We start from the raw sequence: 16,934 nt of genomic DNA, 5'->3' as shown, positions 1-16,934 counted from the left end.
TGCAAAGCTCCTCTTAGAGGAAAAACACTCCCCGAGGACTCAAATCACATGCAAATAGATCAGTTGCTCAAGTCAAAACTCTCGAAGAACATACTTATGTAAATGTAGAGTATATCTGATCACTCCAAGAAAAACAACATTTTCATCACTTTTTCTATATGAGAAGGGGAGGGTGTGGGTCCTCTGGTTTCCCATCAGGAGTAGAACCAATACACAGTGTGGGTGTATTCATACAGCACAGATGACTAACTCCCATTTGAATAAAAATATTTTTAATTTAGAATTCTTAAAAAGAAAAATAGGTTAATCCTACATTTCTGACTAGGGCACTGCTTATGTTCAAAACTAATGTACTACCCTTGAAAAGGACTGTCTCTAAAAACCTTACATGTTATGAACAGAGCCCTTGTGAAAAAATCCATTATTAATGCCTATCATTAGCACTAATTTGTTTTAAGAACAAATTAATTTCACTAGTCTTAGGACTTCTGGCATGGGCTTTCAGGTTAAGGCTCATGTGGCAAAAAAAAAAGTAATTTATAAACATGTCATGATACTTTAATACAGAGAGTTAGTATCTGCTAGTAGATCTTTACCTATGAAAAAGCTTAACATTTATTTCCTTTTAAACAAGGATCTGAAGAGTACTTCCAGCCTTTGGAAAACTATGACTAAGCTGCTCAGGTGCAAGCATTTTCAGTCAATCCCCCGTGAGTAGAAGGACACTATTGGATTTAGAAAAATCCTGTGTTGAACCACATCTATTTGAATGAAGAGTACTTCTGGGAAGGTATTTCTACATCACTCCAGATGGAACTTCTCAAAGGAGGGCAACAAGCAACATGATAAAAATTACTGAGCATGAGATAAGGTGTAGCAGTTATACACATGCTCATAGACCACAGCAAAGTGAAAGTATCTCAGTTTTCTTAATAATCTCTTGCTGTGTGGTAGAATGAGTCATATTACTTTGTAACTGATTTATGACAAGAGCATACCCACTGAGAGTGGTCATAGCTTGGATGGCACTCAGCCATTACTACTTGCTCATACTTCACCTTCTTTTGACAAAGGAAGGACTTCTGCTTCAAGCTCTGCAACTCATTGAGAATATGAGTCTGGACAGACATTTCAGAAGAGAAAGAAAACTTTGAACTATCAGTTCTAGGTTTCCCCTGTCATTAAGCAAACATGATGTGCAGATTAAATTATTTAATTCAGTAACAAAAATATTAGACGATAAAAATTAATGCAATGGGATGCTAAAGAAATAAATTTAATTAAAAATTACTGAACTTAGAAAAGGAGCTCTAAATGTAGCACCTGACTTAGAGCTAGCTACTGATGTCTCTTAGTCCAAAGGAGTAGGGTAGAGCGAGCAAAAGCTTTGGTATACTTCCTCTCAGACCACAAATCAAGCGATCGTGTGTTTTAAGTATTTTGAAAGGCTTCTTTGACTGCCTTAACTAGGACAAGCAACTTCTTCAGAATGTATTTGCAGAGGCAGCATCATGAAGGAGGACATTGACAGAAGGTGCTAGAAGTGTGTTGCTCAGACAATAAAATGTAGAAGAGTCTACTGTATACATGAAATAAAGCCAGCATTTATGGAATATGTAAAGCTCCAAACTTGGGCACTCCAAGCAGCTGTTATAGAAGAGAAAAAACTCATTAGTTTATTTGTGTCACACTGCAGACTAAACTGTTACTGTATATTGATAATGACTTGTTTTATACTTATGATACTGGACTGCAATTCCTTAATACAGAAACTTTCAAATATGTAGTTGAAGTAGACCTGTATGATGATGTGAGAAAATCTGTATTTAAGAAACATCATAGTAAAGCATATTGTGTTTCCACTTGCTCTCTCTCTAAAAGATAGCACTGCTGCATTCAAGAACATAATAAATTGTAGATGTAGTATAGTAATATACGTAATAGAAAACTCTAGTCCACACCACTGTACCCCTGAAAATCAAGTGCCATTTTCATAATGATCTCAATGGTCAAGATGAGGCCCATTTATTCACTTTCTAGCAAAGAAAAGGTGGTCTTCCAAAAGACTAATGACTGGGGAGGTAATTATATACTTAGTGCGTGTGGTAGTGTGGACTCAACAAAGCTTAAGCACGCACTTAAATGCTTTGCTGACTCAAGATAGAGTTAAAGATATGTTGAGTGCTTTGCTGAAATTGGGCCCAATTCTTGCCAAAAATGCACTTAAATCATGAAACAACTTCAGGGCTATGAAAGACTGCCAGCCTCAGAACAAAACACCTTAAAATGCATTTTTCCATAAAGAGTGAACACTTAAATAATCCTTTTGGCTCTGATTTTTATTTAAATAGCATTTAATTTTGGCCCTATTTTATTCTGATTCTTGTTACTTTCATGTATTAAATAATTTCTTTTTTTGTAGTTAACTTGCTCCCCCTGCCTTACTCTTAAAGTAATGCCATTTTTGTGTTAGTACTACAACAGTACTTTGCTGCGTTGTATAGACTGGGCTGTGGCATTTAATAATATCTGTTAATAAAAAAAAAAAAAAAAAAAAGAACAAGGCTGCTATTTTAGTACAAGTATCTTCACAATTCACTATGATGTGAAACAAAGTATAGGAAATTATTTTAATTCTGTATGATCCTGAAACAGGATACTTTAAGGAATATATATATGCAACAGTAGTATGACAGGGTATGAGACTGGGCATTTCAACATCCTAGGAAAAGTAACAAAAATATCCTGAATTCTAGGCCATTTATTCAAAAAGATTTTAAAAATTGGTGAATAAAAACTGGATTTCAGATTAGAAAGTTTAGTGTGAAATAAGTTATTTCATGCTCCATTTAAATAAATCCTGTACGCAAAGAATTCAAGGTTGTAAAATAAAATCTTGTAACATTGGAAAATTCTTCCCCTTTGATGGTGTATATTGTCACATAAATCAAGAATTCATTTCTCCATTCCCATTCAGAGTTAGATAATGATCCAGATTACATAATCCTGCAGACAATTTAAGACCTCCTAGTCTGCAATATTTTCTCAGATTTGAGCTGGAATCAAAATGTCAGTGACTGAAAATTTGTCTCCAGCCACATAATACATTTCTGCAGATATTAAGAAGCAGTTGAGTGATGGACTACTGCAATAGCAGCGTGGTGGTGGCTGCTGAGGGTACGGTGTGTTTCTGGCAGACCAGGAGCAGAGCCAGCTGCGAGGCTTCACGAAGTCAAGCAGAAGCTCTCCTGGACAAACAGGTGAGGACCAAGACCCTGTTTTTCCTATCCTTCTGCAGGTTGCTGGGGACTGAGATCAGATAATTTCCACCTACTGTTCAAAGACAGAAAAACCTATAACTCTCCCCTTAAAACCAGAAAGTAACTGAATAAGTCAGAGAAGATACAATATTTAACTTTCCAAAGAGTTAAGGTGAATTAAAGAGAGGAAGAATTATGCTAAACTGGACTGAGAAGAAAGCCTCTGTGATTCAAAAGGACTACAGAATGATCCTGGATATAAACCGAAGGACCCTGAGCAGCAAAATTAATACAGGTAGGGTTTCATTATTTTGTTTACTCTGCATAAACACGTGATGCCTGAGTGAAGATTTATTTCATGTGGAAATAAACCACAAAGCCTATCCTTATGCATGCAGTAAGTTACCTCTATCATTTGTTCCCGAAGAGCTAAACTTTAAACACATAAAATAAACCCTGAAAATGTCTGCTTACATTATGAAAAAGTCTGAGAGAGTTAACTTCAGGGACTAAAAATCTTAACAGACTATTCCAGCTACCAGAAGAATTTTCTTGGTAACACTTGTACCACATAAATATATGCAGAGATGTTAACCAAGGGCAGTGGCTGTTTATAAAGAGAAATTTCAGAGCACGTAAGCTCACTCAGAAGATCCTGAAGAGATTGCAGGATGGCAGACTCTACTAGGGCTATGTCCACATACAGTGGGAAAGAGAAAGAAACACTGTTCCTCTCATTTTCCTCTTTCCAAAAGCTCTTACACGGGGGTAACATCCAATTTACACTGGTTTCTGATGTCTCTTCTTTTGGGCAATACATCTACACAAGAAGATCATAAGTAGGTGGATGGATGATGCAGGGGATGTAGTGTTGTAAGTAAAATACACCCTGACATGTGACTCAGGAGAGCTACCTGACTGTGAGAAGCCTGAAAAAGAATCCATGATAGTTTTGCCCATTCCACAGTGTTGGTAAACTCTTCAGTGGACATGCTGATTTTATTAAACTTTTGTAACATTTACATGATTTTAACATTCTTTCTATGTACTTGTGTCCTATTAAAAGACATAATTAAAAGACAAGAAATGAGCTCAGCTCCTTAATAAACCTTTCCTCCATTTCAATTCATACCTGCTGTCCCATAAATGTTGTTTTATTTCTTCCTTTTTAAGTACAATAGCACTGGTTATACCATATGGCAACTATAAAGATTCTTTCCTGCTGCCATTTTAGTTGCTGTTGTTCACCTTGAACCAAGAATTAAAATCATTTGTCTGTTACGTAATTACAGCTCATTACCAGTAGAACCAGTAATTCTTCCTGCATTAGGCAGAGCAACTTGAACCTCTTCCACTGATCCTCTGACGAGGTTTTTCAGTATAGCCTGTGTTCCAATATTCTGTATTTACCTCATGAACTCATTTCCTATATAATGTTGTTGGTTTTTTTTTTTTGTTTTGTTTTTTTTTTTTTTTTTTTTTTTTTTTTTTTGTTTTTTTTTTTCTCTTTCTTTCTGCTTCTTACCAGCAGTGGAAAAATCAGAGTCATAATGAAATAGTAATGATTCTAGCACAACTGACAGTCAGTTTGAGAGATTGGACTCAACTGACATCCAAGCACTTAAAATTGGTTATTTGTCTGTCATACTTATTTTATTCTTTCTGGGTCTCAACTAAATTTCATTGATTTTCAAGGGGAAAATGATATTTCTGTTATAAACCCAAAGGGAGCCATGAATAGGATTTTTTTTGCATGTGTGCGGAAAGGAAGATGGGAACAATTAGGCATTAAAATTCAGTAATTAGGCAGTTAAGTGACAGCACAAACTCTGTTAAACATACTGTAAAATTAAATTAAAAATTGCAAGACCATTCCAGGGAAATTCTAAGCTGCAATTAGGAATTAATTTTTACAGTGTTGAAAAGAGTTAGAGCTGATTTTTAAATCAGGAGAACCATCAGGGGAAAGCACTATTACTGATGCTTAAAGAAGGTGCAGGAATGTTGCCTATAATCTGAGATTATCTCATGAGAGGGATTCACAGATGAGCTGTTCTCATCCCTGACCCTCTCATCCCTTAGGAGCGTGCAGGGCTCAGTGGCACCGAGGCTTCTTGCTGCCTACTGGGGATCCCAGTCACCCTTCTGCTAATTTGGCCGCCAACGCTCCCTGCATGGTTTGAGCCTTGTGCTCCTTTCCCTGCCCTGCACCACAACCCACTTGCTTTCCTTTCAATGCCAAAACAGACCCAGCAAACTCACCAAGCGGAGGCATGATGCGTCTGTGCCCCACAACTGACACATGGACAGCAGGACCTGGCAGAGAATTATCGATAGCCATGGGGCTCGGCACCCGGCATGGTGAGGGAGCTTTTCCCAGCTGAGGCTCCGTGGGGATGGGGGGCGAGGGGCAGGTTTCCCTCCCAGTCGCCCATCCTACCAGAGGGCGGCAGGATGAGGCAGGTGCTCAGCACCTACACTCCAGGGGCTGAGAAACCCTCCAGAGAATACACTGGGCCCAGCACAAAGAGGGATGCCTGAGGAAATCCTGTGAAAGAAACATGAGCCCCTCCTCAAGGAAAAGTGATAGACAGATATTTTGCAAGGCTAGGTCACTCCCAGACGTGTCCTCCTGGCACAGCTGGAGAGGTGAAGCACCATGTTGAAAGCAGAAGTTGCAGCAGGGTTTGGGTTAGGACATCATAAAACAGTATAACTGGAGAAGACTAGTGTCTTGAAATATCTTCAGCTCTGGTTTCTCCCTTCAGAATAGCATCACTTGCATATATCTGTGAAACTATTTTGCTTTAAAGCCAGATACTATGCTCTCCAGGCCAGTTTCAGATGGTTGCCAGAGAGGTAATTTTTTTTGAGAAAGCACTACATTTGAAAATACCCACTTTGAAAATCAAGTAACAGATATTCACTGAAGCTGGTTTCCTAAGAGCAGCCATCAGTTTCCAGACACAGCTCTCAGACTTCAAAATTCCACATTCACTTTCTTTGCTTTTCATGCACAAATATATGGAGATAAAAATATTTCACGGTGTATTAAGCAGGGTTTTCTTCACCAGTGACATTAAGTCCAGGAACATATGTGATGTAGAAGCACTGGAAGATGACCAGCTGTGCCCTCAGTCACTTCAGTCCATTAATAGGACTAAACCTTCAGTTTAAGGTATTCTGGGGAATAGGGTGTGGTGTAATAAGATATGTGGAAGAAAATGAAATATGAAATTGGATAATGTATTTAATTTACTGTGCTAATGGGCAGCAGTCTAGTTACAATGTTGCCAAACAAGCATATTTAATATTTTGCTATGGTGAGTTATTCCGGGGGTAAATTAATTTTCAGAGAGGAGGGTAAAGAAAAATGTAGAAGTCAAAGCTTACTGCTCTTTATCTCTTTTAAGGCAAACTAGATATTTAGAAATGTGTCAGAACATATAAACTCATTTTATTTTTCCATAAGAAGCCATGCCAGTTTTTCCCCTTTTCTTTATCTTAAGCAGATTACTGTCATCACCATTCTTGCCAACAAGCAGACTCACTGGAATATTTTTCAAAAATGAACACAAATATTGGATGCAAGCAGGTGGAATGAATTAATTATAAGCATATGGTTCTAACATAACGATTTCTGCAGTGTACTGTCGAGACATGTAAGGGTCTAACTATACAACACACTTTGGCAACAAAGCTGCTTTAAGAAATTATCAGTTACATAGACATAAATGTTTGTGGAGCCAGACTTACTGAAATGATCCAGACTGAACACCATGACACACACACACACACACATATTTCTAGGACAGTTTTTAGCTCTAAACCACAACAATAATGTGGATTACACAGCCTCAAACAAACAGAGCAGGCAAGGACTGGGAGCATCAGCAGGGAAATGACACTTCTTAGGCCAGCTACACGCAGTACAATGTGCAGCTGTACAATATGCCCTATGATAGCCTATATCAACTGCAATTCAGGCTTCCAGCCCTTTTGTGGCAACAGAAGATGTTCCTGGCTTGCACCGGTCCTTGACCAATTCCCAGTATCCCCTGCTGGTACAACTTATTATTCTCTTACTTAGTGGAAGAAATCTCTCGGATAGAGACTGAAAAGGTCTGAATTCAAGAAAGACAGCAAGAAAACTATCTTATAAGAAAAAAAAAAGAAAGAAGAGAGAAAAAGGTCCCAGATTGACATAGATCCACATAGCCACAGACAGTGGGATCAGATGGAAGCAAGACGCAGAGGAGGAAGTGGGTTGGCCACTCCTGTGATGCCAGCACCAGGCACAGCTCAGCAGCACAGAGCCTGGTACAGCATTGGCCACCCTACTATAGAGTAGAATAATATTATGGGTTTATGCTTCTCACATTTTCAAATGGGAATTCCCTTTTTTTTCCTGTTAGTTAATTTAAAATGTAGTAAAACTACAAGTATCCTGAATATTTAGGTTGTTATTCATTATATTGGATTTTATTAAATTAAGCAGAAATGCAATGTGACAGTTTTGAAGATGTCTGGGAAACAGAAGATATTGGAAATCAATAAAAAGTAGTAGATTTTTACAATTCAATCTAAATTCAGATATGAATTTGTACCATTATTTTGTTTAAAAAAAGCTTACTTGTTTTTTCAATGCATATATATGATTGTCTAAAAGCTTAATTTTTGAAAGCCTCCTGTAAGGCTGGCACTTTGAAAAACGATATCCTCTTCTCAAAGGGCTTGACTATAGCTTCACATGGAAACTAATTTCTGTAAATATTTTTTTTTAAAATCACTCTACGTTCAGATTCATTTTTTGATCTCTAGCCCTGCAGAATAGCCTAATATGACATCTGATATCTGCCATGGGATGACAAAAAGCAACCATAATGTTAGAGATCAATGCAAAATGGTTTTGTTCTTAGCAAAGGTTTCACACACAAATTATCACAATAATTTAGAGCAGACAAAACCCAAAACAGTGGCTTTCATATAATCCAGCAGATGGTGCTATGATGCAATAAACTGGTTCAAGAATATAAGAAATACATCGAATGTGAACATTTTACTCCTTTACCTGGTGCTGCTGCTTTTTTAGTGGCTGGTTTGGCTGCAGGAGCTTTTGCTGGCTCTTAAAAAAAAAAAAAAAAAAAAAAACCAAATGTAACCAATTACTACAAAGTGTTAAATCTTAAAAAAAAAAAAAAAAAACAGAAACCTGAGGAAAGGTTTCTAAAGAGGTACAGCCTGTAGCAGTGTTTTCACTGATGAGTTAGACAAAGTGATTACCCAAAGAGAAAAAAGCTGAGCTTCCTTCAATAAACTCAAAGACATCAACAAAATAACCAGCTGAAGGGCTAGCAAACTCCTGCCATTAGGCACTGAATAACTTTTTAGCTTTTTCTGTCTAGCAATTCAATATCTATTGGCTAAGCAGAGCAAAGCAGGTTTCTAGGGGTTTGGGCATGGCCTCACCACTCAGGCAGCAGCTATGGGCTGGGAGCCTCTGCGTTTGATCTCACAGCTTAGAGAGCAGAAGGTCCTGAACCAGCCTACAGCAGCTGGCGAGGATTCACTGCTGTGAATGCAGCAGCAGTGCTTCGTGGGATTGCACAGCTATTCAAGGTTGCATCCTTTTCCCTAATCTGAATTTCTCCCTGATGAGAAATGCTGAAATCAGGATACTTCTGCAAAGTACATTCACAGACATGCCTCTCTTCACCCGAAGGAAAGGAGGAGCTTTGGGAGAACAAATTCATGTTTGGTCCTGCACTTAAAAGAACAAATGCTGGGTTCTCCTAGCAGAGAAACTGGCTTTCTCGCGATGTTTAACTGTAGTTCTGTTCTTTGTGTTTCCTTGAAACATTTGCACTACCCTCTCTTTGCTGAGGTAGGATATTTCCTTGCAGAATGAAGGTCCAAAATGTGCATCCCCAAACAGACTTGGAGAATCTCAGTCCTGGAGAGAAGAACCTAACTAGCCTACTGGATTTATTTACTCTTTACACATGTTTAGTTAATCACTTTTATCCTGAGGAACTACTAAACCAGACTGTACGTAAGCCAAAATAATTTAACAAATATCCATAAACTAAACTCCACCAATTTTCATAATGGACTTTTTATATCAACTAGAAGATCCTCTAACTTAAAATTCACATTTCCATATTGTGAGAGGAAATAATTAATCATTTTAATCACAATCTGAATTACAGAATGCCAAAAAAATGTTAGTTAATCCTTCACATCTGTCACTGTGTTATTACAAAGAAAAATAATATGGCTAAATCAGGAACGTAATTTTGAGTTCTTCCCCTTCAGTCTTTTGAGAAGTTCATAAAAGATGCATCATATCACCTTGTGAAACAAAATGAAAACAAAATATAGTTTGCATGTGTGGGATTATCTTGTTTCCATCCATTTAGAAGCCTGTAACAAATAATTATATCCTAACTTAGCTATTATCACAGCACTGTAATTACTTCTGGTGCTTGCCCCTCCTTCAGGGAAATAGATAAAAAACCTTGAAGAAGAATTTACTTAGTATTACTTTTCTGAGCACCTGTTCATGCAGAAGAAACAAGAGGTCCCACACACATTCTACAAATGACAAGATGGATTTAATACAAAACTGCAGGACTCCTACATTTATTCCCTTCTGAGCTCTCAGTTTGCTGGCCAGTGAGACTTTTTTTCACTTTTGTTTGTAAATCTGTGAAAATAAATTGAGCTATGATTCTTTTTGTTCTATCAAGATTTGTTTCTGAGCAACTGAAATAATTTAAATTGAGGAAATAATTTAAAATGAAGCATATGATTGACCAAAACCTTATATACTTTTTTTTTTATTTAATTTTTCAGTAGCATTGAAACAAATGTGCCAAATGTTTTAAACTTCCTTTTGTAAGCATACACTTTTTAGTTTATAATTCACAAATTATTTAAGTGCTTATGACTCTGCACCTTTATGTGAACAAGTTTCAGCTGAAAATGTCACCCTGCAAATTTCACTCATGTGATGGAGGTGGGAAGTTTTACTGTGAGAGCTGCTGGGAAGTTCTCTCCTGAGAGGAATCATGCCCAAATGAATAGATACCTTAAGACCTGCTTGCAACAAGCAGTTAATTTACTAACAGGACATTATTTGTGAAGTAAATCCATTGAAACTTTTGTTCAATATTTCTGCAAAATTTGTGTAGTGAGTCAATGTATAAGATTTTCTTGATTGCCAAAAGAAATCTTTTAATAAATTCCTGCAAAATTGAGGATGACAGGGCATTATTCTGCCATGCAGGTCGGGAAAGATCATATATGGAGGTGGGAGTCAGTTCATTCTTTAATCATGAATTTGAATGAGATTTTGAAGCCCCATAGTTTTCCTAATTTTTCTTATATACCATAATTTCAGAACAGAGATTTCAGCAGATGAAGTCTTACCAGTGAAACTGTCTTACTATTCTTACTGTGTTGAGGCACTGATGCTTGTAAATTTGTAGAAAAGGAAGGCATAAGAGTCCCCTTGTTAACAATATTACGCTCTTAGGGCTTTTTTTGGTTATTTATGCAGAAGAGCCCAACCCCTGCCTCTCTTCTGCCTCAGAAGTCTCTCTGTCTGAATATGAATTAACTAGATAGGCAGGGCCTGTGTTTTGCATTTGTGAAGATAAATTTGGTGGTCCCCAGCATGTTTGACTCTCAGTCTTCTCAGCACATTTACCAAAATTGCTGCCACTTGAGAGCACATTGAACTGAGACCTCATTTGACATTTCCTTCCCCATGAAACTTTGTTTTTGAAGACTGTGATAGGAAAGAGGGAAAGGCAAAACTGTCATTCACTAAGAGGAGTGTGGAATTAGAAGTAGGATAAGAATGAATTTAAAAAGTAGGAGGCAGCTGAAGTCTAAACATGTCATTTTTCAATTATAAATGGTGTAGCTACTTCCTTTGTATTTTCAACAATTCAATAAAATTTTGGATTGTTGAAACATGCTGTTAAAAAAATACATGACATATAAAAGAGATCATAATCTATAGCACAGTAGTTTCTTACTTTTGAGTTCTTTGGACACAGCAGCTTCTTTTTTATCTGTAAGATAAAAAACCACATACGCATAAAAATACAGGAAGGATTACAGGTAGAAAACAGCAGTGCGTGCTTTAGAGGTGAAACAGCTTATTTGCTGAAAAGTGCATTTGAATGACGCAGTGTATCTTTTTGTTTCATGGTATAATTGCACTAATTTGACCTCGAGTGTAAATGTAACAAAACCTGTGTGAACATTAACATTTTTGTTTAATTTTGGTATAATAATCTATGAGATTTAACATGTGATTACATTACCATGATTTACATATACTGGCTGAGACACGGTTGCTCACCACATGCACATTGTCAGGTAGCAGAAATGCAAGGGAAGATGCGTTAAGAGCCTAAGTATAGAGACGTCTAATGAAAGGCATTCTTTTATTACAATTGTTGACAACCATACAATCGAGGCCTAGTTAGGAAGGCTCCACATAACACCTAGCCAAAACTCCAGCTGTCATGTATTTCCCACATGCCAAAACAAATGGAAGATTTACAGCTAAAGAGGAGACAGCCAGACAGAACCCAAGCTATCCCTCCAATCTATCCTGGAGGAAAGATCCTGGCTTCTCCAAACTTTTGCCAATGTTCAACTGAAGTTCAAGATAGTGCATTTCTTTCACGTTTTTAAAAATGAGCACATATATGACTTATCAAAATTGAGCCAGTGTGGAATAACATATGACCCTGAAAAAATTCAGTCAATCCTGCATATAGACCATGTAAGAGGCAAAAATCTGTCTCTGGTTGATTTAAATAAAATTAATATAACTTGGGTATATCAAAATACAGCATTGCCTGGTAGCCTACCAGGGTGACTTAACTAAGATGTTCAGTCTCATTTTCAGTTAAGGTGGAATTTTTGTGCCACTTCTTCTAGGACTTTTCTGATGGCTGACAGAAGATTTGGAACCTTTACTAATCAGATGTAAATGGAAGGAAATACTCAATGATAGCTTCTCTCTCCATTATAATTTTTGATGCTATTCTACCTCAGGGCTTTTAGCTGGGTACAGAAATCAGCCATTTTTATAACCACACTTGGAGCCTTACATACCTTTTTCACTAGTCTCACCTGTACAACTAAGAAGTGGTTCATGGAGGTCCTGTGAGACAGGGAGGAGAGAGATGCATAGAGTAGTGGTAGAAGTTATTCCCCTGGGTGTCCATGAGGAAATGAACATCCTCTCTGATAATTTATAGTATGCACAGTATATAGGCAGGATAATTCTTTTGTCCACAACATATATGAATGATAAATTAATTGTGCTCTTAAACACTAATACAACAAATGTTTCAGGACAGAAGCTGCCAAAATAAGTAGCTTGCAAAACCAAGACTATCCCATTACCGATAATAATACAAAGTTACTTCAGTTTCTGTTGCTCTCTACATTGCTGTGAAGAAGTTGATATGAGATAAGTTAATGAAAATGACTGCCAAGTAGTCTAATAAAAAGTCTTGAAAAATTCAGAGGAAAATACATTTCTTTTTGGGTGATATGCTGCTCTGAACTGAAATGTTTCTAGGTTAATCCTCAGCTTCCACTAACTCTCTGTGAAAGCATGTTTTGCAGGCATTACTTCAAAGTATGATAATTACCACATTTAGATGAAATTAATCATGAGGCAGTTTTCAGCCACGTTATCTGGCTAAGGAGCCTATTGAAGCCTTCAGGAAGTGCCTATTAGCTGCCAGATATGGAAATTTTAAGAGGTATATATTGCAGCGATATGAATCATTTATCACAATAATCTCCTATTGCTGGAGGTTATAAAAAACTAAATAAATTGGCACCATCATTTACAATAACAGACTGGATCTAAATAAAGCCCTCAAGTTCTCTCTTTCCTTTTCTTCATAGAAGTCATCATTTATTAGGACAAAATACTTCAATCTATTTTAGAGTCATAATTTATGTTAAAAGGCTCAACGTATTTTTTCATCATCTGAAATACATAACATATAGTAGATTCTGAGTAAATATCTGGAAAATGTTTCCAGTAAGAAAATCTTATAATTTGGTGTATTTGGGGTAGGGTTTTTTTGTTGATTTTTTTTAAGAACAGAAAAATTACCAATAGTTTATTCCAATAGCACATGTTGACATGAAAATGTAAATATTTTTACTCTTAGGTTATTCTTTCAAGCCAAGGTGCCTAAAGTTTGATTTCTAAAACCATACTTATGCAACTAGGCTGAAAGGATTTACGGAAAATTGTCCAGAGGAGGTTTTGTAGGACCTTGAACAATGGACTTTCCTTTGAAGGTATATAGCTTTTACATCTAGGCTCCTCACAGCTGACTGAAATAAATGACGTAATTGCAAAGAACTTAACAATTGGTAGTTCTCACAGAAGGACAGAAAACTGATCAGAACTTCTGAAGTCCCTAGATGTGATTACCTGCTATAGGGCACAAATAGAATGAAACTAAACAACTCAAATGAGAATAATACCAAAAATTAATAGAACAATGAGTTATATTAGTGTAATTTAAATCAATGAGCATTTTGCCTCATTCATTTTTGTTTCACACAGGTCTAGGGTTTAACTTTTAAACCACAGGAGTGTGGTTGGGCAACTGTCATGGTTTGGGCCTGATTGACAGCCAACCACAATGCAGCAGCTCTGTCTTCCTTCCCCTCCGGCAATGAGAAGGGACAGAGAGCCAGGCTTGGGGTTCAAGATAGGACTGGGATGGGGAAAAATCCCCCTTTTATGATCACGAGCAAAAGGCAGACTCGTTAGGGGAAGAAAAAAAGAACATACATTTATTACAGACACTAACAACACATAACAGAGTAGGACAGTGATAAACATTGCCACATCTTGAGAACACCTTCCCCCCACCCCTCCCTTCTTCCCGGGCTCAGCTCTGCTCCCGATATCTCTACCTCCTCCCCCAGTGGCGCAGGGGCAGGGAATGGGGGGTGCAGTCAGCGCTGCCACTTCCTTCATGTTCGGTGAGGGGAGTGTCCAAAACTTGTTACCCCCTGATCCATCATGGTCCCCCTCTCACAGGACACAGTCCTCCACAAACTTTCTCTGACTTGAATTCCTCCCACGGGCCGCAGTGTTCCCCACACTGCTCTGTCATGGGTCACCAACTTCCTCTGACTGGATTCTCTCCCACGGCTGCAGCCCTTCCCGAGCTGCTCTGGCGTGGGACTCCCCCACGTGCTGCAATCCTCCCAGTGCTGAATTACAGCAGAGGGGGCTGCCTTTTCCCATGAGACCCTGGCCTTCTTCGGGCACAGAACCTTGATCATCTGGGCAGGAACAACACGCTGTAAATCAGTGTCTGCTCCACTGTAGACCTCCATGGGTGGCAGGGGGGGGCCGCCCTGCCGTCTCACCACAGGATACAGGGGGGTCTCTGCTCCAGCACACCTCCCCCCTCCTTTCTTCCTCTGTTCTCCACTGACCTTGGTGTTCATGCAGCTGCAGCAACTCCTCCTCACAAGTCCCCCTGCCCGTCACCACGTCCCTTCTTAAACACATTATCGCAGAGGTGCAGCCGATTGGCTCAATTTCCCAAACAGAAGTGGAGCTGGCTTGGAGCTGGGGGAGCTTCGAGAAGCTTCTCACAGGGGGCCGCCCCGATAGCCCCCTCCCCTGCCACCAAAAAACTCCACCACTCACTCAACCCAGGACAGCAACACAGTGTATATTACATTGTGTTCTTATAGTCATTATGTCTTTTTCTTAAAAAGAAAATCAAGCTCTCTGGCCTCTTGGTGGGTCTGGTTTTTGAAGTTAGTTAAGAAGAGGAATTTCCAGAAGAAACTAACTTTTTTCAGACACCAATGTTAGACAATGTGTGAACATTATCTCAAACACATCTTTGCCAATCAGCCTAGGAAGTATAATCTCCAGAGCTTTAGGCTATTTTCTCTTTAAAACTTTACTTCTGAAGTCTGGCAACAGGAAAGTCAAATGTATAACACAAGAATGATGCCTACACTTGGAATCCATATAACTTCATTAGGACCCATATAACACATAAACAACAGTCTGGGCACTCTAGCAGCATTGACCAGTAGTATGGCCAAAAGCACTGTGACTGTCCTTGGTATTGGTGACAGAACTATTTGATACCCAACAACAAGGAATGCATTTTAATTTCAAGAAAAACTCCACTTCTACAACACTGTAAAACAACAAAAAACTCCCCTTTAGTAGACTTACTATAGGACATGTTATCTTTTGAGACTGGTCAGCAGCTAAACGCCCCGCAGTCGCTCACCCACCCTCCCCCCACTTAGGAAAGGTGAGGGAATCGGAAGGGGAAAGGGAGACTTGCGGGTTGAGATAGAAACAGTTTAATAACAGTGACAGAATAATACACTGACAGCAGTATCAATGGGCAATGTACCATACAGCTGCTCACCACCTGGCAATCCCCAACACAAAGGCCCCACAGCAGCACTCCCAGGAAGTGGCAGCCCCTCCCAGCTCACTCCTGCCTTTATATAGTGAGCACAGTATCACATGACATGGACCATCGGCCAATCGGGGCCCAGCCCTCCAGCTGTGCTCCCCCCGCCCCCGCACACAGGTGAGGGCACTGGGGCCTGGGGAGCCCCTGGGGTCTCAGGGGGCTGCAGCTCCTCCCGCTGCCAGACCAACGGGAGCTCTAGGCCAGCCCCAACCAGGACAGTAGCCACCCCTTATTCCATATCATTTACATTATGCTCACCATATAAAGGCAGGAGAGGGCCGGGAAGGGCTCTCACTTCTGGGAGTGTGGCTGTGGGGCCTTTGTGTTGGGGATCTCCGGCCGGGAGCAGGCGGGTGGTGAGCAGCTGTATGGTACGTTACCCGCTGATACTGCTGTCAGTGTGTTATTCTGTCACTGGTATTAAACTGTTTTTATCTCAACCCACGCGTCTCCCTTTGCCCCTTCGATTCCCTTCCCATTCCCAACGGGGGGGAGGGTGGGTGAGCGACTGCCTGGCGTTTAGCTGCTGACCAGGCTCAAACGACGACAGACATAAGACCTCAAAAACTGATACTTTTGGTAATTTTGTACCCAATCTGAAGCAATCAATTTTTCAGAAGTTATTGAGGACATGTTTGATATTCAGGTCTTCTTAAAGGGCTTATATAAACCACCCAAATACTGAGCAATCCAAAGTTTTTGGTTACCTCTAACAATGCTAGCCATGGGCTTTTTTGCAAGCACCTACAACAGACTTTAAAAGGCTAAGTACCATACTAACAAAATAATTTGTCAGCTGTGAAGGACTGTGAAGCACCCTTTTGCAGTTATTCTCAGGAGATATTTGAAGACAGTTTTATTCTGGTCTGTATTCTCAAAAAACAAGCATGTTTGTACAAGCTCCACACTTCCCAGGTGAATGAACAGGTTTTCTTTTACTGCTTCTTGAAAAAGATTAAAATACAGTAAAACTTAAAAAAATTATTTTATTTAAAAACACCAAATATTTAAACTAATATGACCAGACTTTTATCTTATCTGTACAGGCTAAAAGGATCAATTTTGAATTCAAACTAGGAATGAACATTTGGCAGCCAGCACAGATGTATCTCTGTAGAACAGCAAAGCAATACTTTATTCTTTTGCCTCT

At 39.0% G+C, this 16,934-nt stretch overlaps 1 protein-coding gene across 1 annotated transcript in view; it reads right to left on the bottom strand.

Annotated features, from left to right (window-relative positions):
- The window catches only part of TRDN (triadin), a 236,943-nt gene that overhangs the window by 81,969 nt on the left and 138,040 nt on the right, over positions 1-16,934 (bottom strand). Inside the window, 2 exon segments of the mRNA XM_042796218.1 lie at positions 8,332-8,385; positions 11,306-11,341. Of these exon segments, the coding sequence (XP_042652152.1) occupies positions 8,332-8,385; positions 11,306-11,341 (90 nt within the window).

The sequence above is a fragment of the Tyto alba genome, unplaced genomic scaffold (genome assembly GCF_018691265.1).
Source record: "Tyto alba isolate M040663 unplaced genomic scaffold, T.alba_DEE_v4.0 Super-Scaffold_22, whole genome shotgun sequence".
Taxonomy (NCBI): Eukaryota; Metazoa; Chordata; class Aves; order Strigiformes; family Tytonidae; genus Tyto; species Tyto alba.
This window is presented reverse-complemented; position numbering and strand designations above follow the sequence as displayed.